Here is a 5,752-nt window from a genome sequence, read left to right as displayed (position 1 = left end):
TGGAGCCAGAGGAGACGACTAAAGTGTTACATTCCCCTTTAAGCCACTTGTAGTGGAGCCAGAGGAGACGACTAAAGTGTTCCATTCCCCTTTAAGCCACGAGTGGAGCCAGAGGAGATGACTAATTCCATTCCCCCCTAAGCCACGGTGGAGCCAGAGGAGCGACTAAAGTGTTCCATTCCCCTTTAAGCACGAGTGGAGCCAGAGAGGGCGACTAAAGTGTTCCATTCCCCTTTAAGCCACTGGTGGAGCCAGAGGAGACGACTAAAGGTTTCCATTCCCCTTTAAGCCACTGGTGGACCAGAGGAGATACTAAAGTGTTCCATTCCAAGATTTTTAGTGTTGTTGTCCTCAATTCATTTGTTAATTGACAAATCAAATTAAATGAAAAAAATACTTGGCAAAGTGGCTTTTCTCGCTCTGTCTCTCTCTCCTCTTCTCTCTCTCTCTTCTGTTTCTCTCTCTCTCTCCTCTCTCTCTCTCTCTCTCTCTTCCTCTCTCTCTCTGTCTCTCTCTCTCTCTCTCTCTCTCTCTTCTCTCTCCTCTCTCTCTCTCTCGTCTCTCTCTCTTCCTGATCCGTTCTCTAAAGATGTTGTTCTTAGCTAACTGAATAACTAAAAGTGCTTAGTACTTACAAGACTGTATGATTTGGATAGTTTGTCAAATTTGCTGATGAAGTTTGTCACCAGCGGTGGTTAATCACATCAATCATAACTTCTCCCTGTCTACCCACATTGCTGAGACGTCAATGTGATTTACTCTGTCAGTCTCAATACCTACAACATGCTGAGACTGTCAATTGTATTTACTCTGTCAGTCTCAATAACCTTACAACATTGCTGAGACTGTCAATGTGATTTACTTCTTAACATAACAAACCCCTATTCTGTCTTTGTCAGTTACACAGATCTCACACAGCACAAGTATAGGATGCTATTGTGTTTACCAGTTACTGAGACACTGTCACTTTTAATCAATTAAATGTTCCTAAAAAATACCCTTTGCAACATGTTTCTGACTGACTAATATGTTACGGATCTTGGCTGAAAACTGCTGAGAGACAGTATTTCTGAAAGTATGAGTGAGAGTAGGCTGGGTTAACATGTGACAGGAAGTAGGAAGTAGAATGTTAAGTGGTAAAAAGTACTTCTGTGTTTTATATTTTTAAGACCTCTATACATTTTATAACTTTAAAACATTTGTTTTTTTAAGTGTTTTATTTGACCACAGCATTAGTGCTGTTCTGAACACACTATGTTGCGGGATTTTGTCTTCTCCTGCAGCTAGCTAGTTAGCAGGCAGCCCCGGCTAGTTCCAACTAGCTCGGTTATCTGGCTTCACCGATAAAGCTTATCTAACGTTGTGGTTAACAGGACCACTGTTTCTGGGAGTTTAAGCATGTCGGATTTTCTCTGATTTGGAGTGGAATCCGGAGATGGACGATAAAAGCGTGAAATATGAGACCTGTTCACTGTAGTGAAACACCAATAATACATTCACTTAGACACTGTGAAAGGTGTTAACGCTTCTTTACCCAATAGACCGGATCATTGAACTACTAGTAAGACAGAAGGTCCTTTTTAAATAGTCTCGCCTCTGGCTAAAAGACTTTCCCAGACTTCAGATTCCAGGGACTCCAGACTTCCAGACTCCAGACTGCCAGGAAATCCAGGATTCTGCTCTCCGAGTACCTACGGAGACCAGCCCACATTAAAAAAACCAAAATGTTTGTAAAGTTATTAAAATAGTCAAAGTCTAAAAATTATAAAACACAGAAGTCGCTGTTTACCATCACTTAACACAGTTCTACTACCTACTTCCTGTCACATCGTCAACCCAGCCGACTCCCACCTCCACACTTCAGAAATACTGTCTCCAAGCAGTTTCTCAGCCAAGAATCCGTAACATATTAGTCAGTCAGAAACATCTGTTGACAAAGGGTATATTCTTAGGAACATTAATATTGATTAAAATGACCAGTTGTCTCATAACTGCGTAAAACATAGCATTATAGCTGACTGTAACGCCCAACAGATAGGGTGTTATTAAGTAATACTTGACAGTTGCATTGAGCTATTGAGTGAACAGAGCTAAACGACATGACAGTCAGGTCTTGAGGTTCATTGAGACTGACAGAGTAAATCACATTGACAGTTCTCAGCTGTTGTAGGTATTGAGCACTGACAGAGGTATAAATCACATTGACACGTCTGCACGCATGTTGTGAGTTTAATTGAGACATCTGGATTAAAATGTCAAGAAGACAGGAGAAGCAGCGTACTGGAATGTGTTACGGATGTTAGAAACTGGGGAGTTTTTTTCTGATGCTACCAAGCATGYATCTGCAGTCAGTGTACAACTGAGGCTCTGTTTACATTTAATGTTTAGCTAGCCATTTGTTTTCTCAGCAGTTTGAGTTGTGTCCTTTTCTTGACAGGGAAGTGTGGCTCTTACCACAGATAGAACAATGAGCCAGATATTTGACCGGGTGTATAAATGTGAACCATCCGGTTGGCGTTTCCACTCACTACCAAATATGGTGATGACAGGAAGCCTAGCGGCTGGGAGAAGAGGGAGCGAGATGACCAACATGCTAATTGTCTCATCAATGAAACATTTGATCTCCATACAGTTTTCTGTTTCCGAAACTAGAATACGTAACAAACAGTGGACTGTGTTTTGTAGACTTTACCCTTTGCCAAAGTTTCTCCAAATGGCGTTGTTTAGAAGGAGTGCGAGGGAGAATTTAGTTATTGCACACCCACACYTCACAGAGTAGGCGTTCCCTAATTGACATATGCAAATAAACGTATCGGTGCTCATCGGCCATTGGACATAAACATTACACAACAAGTTGGAAATCGCAAATTCAACAATGAGTGGTTTGGAAGGAATCAGTGGCGTTGCAAATCGATCACTAGCCTGTAATTCAGTGGAGTGGGTGTGTGGTTCAAGTCTGGGTTTAAGGGTCTCTTTTCCAAAAGATAAACATTCACATGCAACACCATGGGCCAGAAAAGGTTGAATACATCGGCCATGTTGTCAATCCAGCATGACTTCTGTCGTGTTCAAAACAACTGGAAACTCGGAAACTGGGAAATCTCAGACTTCAGTGAGTTCAAGACAACTGGGAACCTCTGTCTGGGAAAATACGTTTTGAACGGTCATTCAACTCAGAATTCTAAGTCGGAAACTCGGGCCGCTTTCTAGAGCTCCGATCTGAAGACCACTGACGTCATGATTCAACCTTGTTTTTTCCCAGAGTTCCCAGTCGTCTTGAAAGCACCATAAATCCAGAGAATGCCAGACTTTGATGACAAAGTTTGGTGACAAAAGTTTCCCACAAGAAGGACCGCCACGCCATCTTTCTGTTCAAGTGAGCACAGCATATAAAGGTGAGTTGCTGCATAAATGATGTAATATGCCAGGGAGATATGTATAATGTAGCTAAGAAAGTAATACTAAGTGTATGTTGTGTAGTAAGCTGTTAGTAGCGTCTACTGTTCTGACTTGGTGGTGCACATTTACCCTATTGCCTGTTTTAGAGAAATGTAATCATTGAATATTGTAAGAGCTTTTAGTATATCTTTTAGCTTACAGTATATCCCCCCTTTATTTATCCTACGATTCTGACTTGGTGTACAGGGAGAATACTGTAAGAACAGCCCATGTTCTCAATTCTGTCGCTGTACATTTCAAAAGTGCTGATCAAATAGTTATATTGACTTTGTTCATCCTAGATCGCTTATTAATGTCTGAATCGAAATTCGGGATTGCCTCTCATCCGTTCGCCATCCCCTTATGCCATAGTTTGTTCATCTCAGTTGTCATTAGAAACCACRTTTGTTTATTAAGCAAATCAGCCATRTCAACTATGTGTTTTAAAAAGGCAGTAAATGAGGCTGAATGAACTGTTTCGCTGCCAGACAAGTCTCCSCTGATAACCAGGTGTAGAGGTGGTAAGGATTCACTCCATGGTGCTGAGAAGAAAGCTCTGCTGTTGGGACAGCTTTATGTAGACCCTAACAGTTTGTGGGCACTGTGTGTCACCGTTATAGTGCAATTAATGTACTGTTCAGTGTTGTGTTGTGAAGTGGCTTTGCTGGCATGCATTTAAAAAAAATGTTTTTTGCCACACCAAGATTTACATGCTAAAATCGCCACTTGATATGATGGTAGGGAGATTAGAATGTTGTTGATGTGTGCAGAGGGTCCCTGGTTCGCGCCCGTGTCGGGGCGAGGGGACGGTCTATACTGTTTATACTGTTATACTGTTACATAACAGCTAAGAGCTTCAACCAAAGCATACTAGTGTCACGCCGGTGCAACAATAGCCTAATACTATATTTAAGCAATAAGGCACGAGGGGGTGTGCTATATGGCCAATATACCGCGGCTAAGGGCTGTTCTTTTTTAAACACGACACAATGCGGAGTGCCTGGACACAGCCCTCAGCCGTGGTATGTTGGCAATATATCACAAACCCCTGAGGTACCTTATTGCTGTTATAAACTGGTTACAAATTAGAGCAGTAAAATAAATGTTATGTCATGCCTGTGGTATAGGGTCTGATATACCACGGCTGTCAGCCAATCAGCATTCAGGGCTCGAACCACCCAGTCAATCAGCATTCAGGGCCCGAACCACAAAGCCAATCAACATTCAGGGTTCTGACCTTTGCCATAAAACACCTTTCTTCTGCCTACTTTTTTCCCCCGCACGTCTTTGTCTAGAGGCCTATATCAATTTACAATAATAATATATAAGCTGGCTATGTCCATTTCAAATATTTGTGGCACGATTGTCTGGGGTCTGGTTATGGCTGTCTGTGCCTTTTATTAGTGACGGGAGAACTGTAACTTGAGTCGGAATGCAGTGGGCAGGGGCTGCGCGCTACGGTGCGGTGGTTGGTGCGCTCAATACACATGTTTTGCGCTTCTCAGAGGACAGCGTCAAACTAAACCGTGACCGTGCTGAAACTAAATTAAAAAGGATATAATGGCTTCTATTCCACTGGTGCTACTACTTTTAATGTCTTCTTCGGCGCTTTACTGGGCAGTTTATACCGGACCGTTAAAACCGGAAATGTCCAACGGCACTTTTCATCACTTCTTCGTACCGGACGGTGATTATGAGGATAATGATGACCCCGAGCAATGTCAAATGCTTTTTAAATTCGCAGACCGGCGTGCGTGTGGTGTCCATCACGACGAAGACAGCGATTCAGTGGTACGTGACGACTTTATCATCGTAAAGCACCAAATTGAAGACGCCGCAAGGTTGTTGGAAAGCATCGGCATGAGTATTTCACATGACCTGGACGGAGAGGATAGCTATGAGAAGTTTCTCACTGGGGAGATCACTCAGATCTCTGAGGCTTTTACAAGCGTGGAGAAATCTCTCCTGGAGTTGGAGGTGAAGTTCAAACAGAGTCAAGATAACGATCTGAGAGGGGAGAGCCAGCTCAATGACTACGTTCTGAAGCCTATCTATGAAGTTAAGGACTCACTGAGGGAGACAACGGACATTTCATTGGGACTCAGAGATAAACATGAACTGTTGTCTCTCATTGTTCGCAGTCAAGGGTCAAGGTTGAGTCGCCTCAAGACAGATTATCTCAATGTATAGTATAAATGTTAAAAACAATTGTAATTTGTTATTATCTATGTAAAGGAATGTGTGTGACTCAGAGTGTGTGTGTGTGTGTGTGTGTGTGTGTGTGTGTGTGTGTGTGTGTGTGTGTGTGTGTGTG

At 42.5% G+C, this 5,752-nt stretch overlaps 1 protein-coding gene across 1 annotated transcript; it reads left to right on the top strand.

Moving 5' to 3' along the window:
• The first annotated feature begins 4,867 nt into the window (after positions 1-4,867).
• Positions 4,868-5,746, top strand: LOC112078209 (fin bud initiation factor-like). The gene has a single exon (XM_024144508.2). It carries the CDS (start codon positions 4,999-5,001, stop codon positions 5,626-5,628), a length of 630 nt encoding a protein of 209 aa, XP_024000276.1. The 5' UTR covers positions 4,868-4,998; the 3' UTR covers positions 5,629-5,746.
• Positions 5,747-5,752: the final 6 nt, after the last annotated feature.

Source organism: Salvelinus sp. IW2-2015, unplaced genomic scaffold (assembly GCF_002910315.2).
Source record: "Salvelinus sp. IW2-2015 unplaced genomic scaffold, ASM291031v2 Un_scaffold5388, whole genome shotgun sequence".
NCBI classification, from domain to species: domain Eukaryota; kingdom Metazoa; phylum Chordata; class Actinopteri; order Salmoniformes; family Salmonidae; genus Salvelinus; species Salvelinus sp. IW2-2015.
The sequence above is the reverse complement of the archived record's forward strand: the minus strand, read 5'-3'. Positions and strand labels throughout refer to the sequence as shown.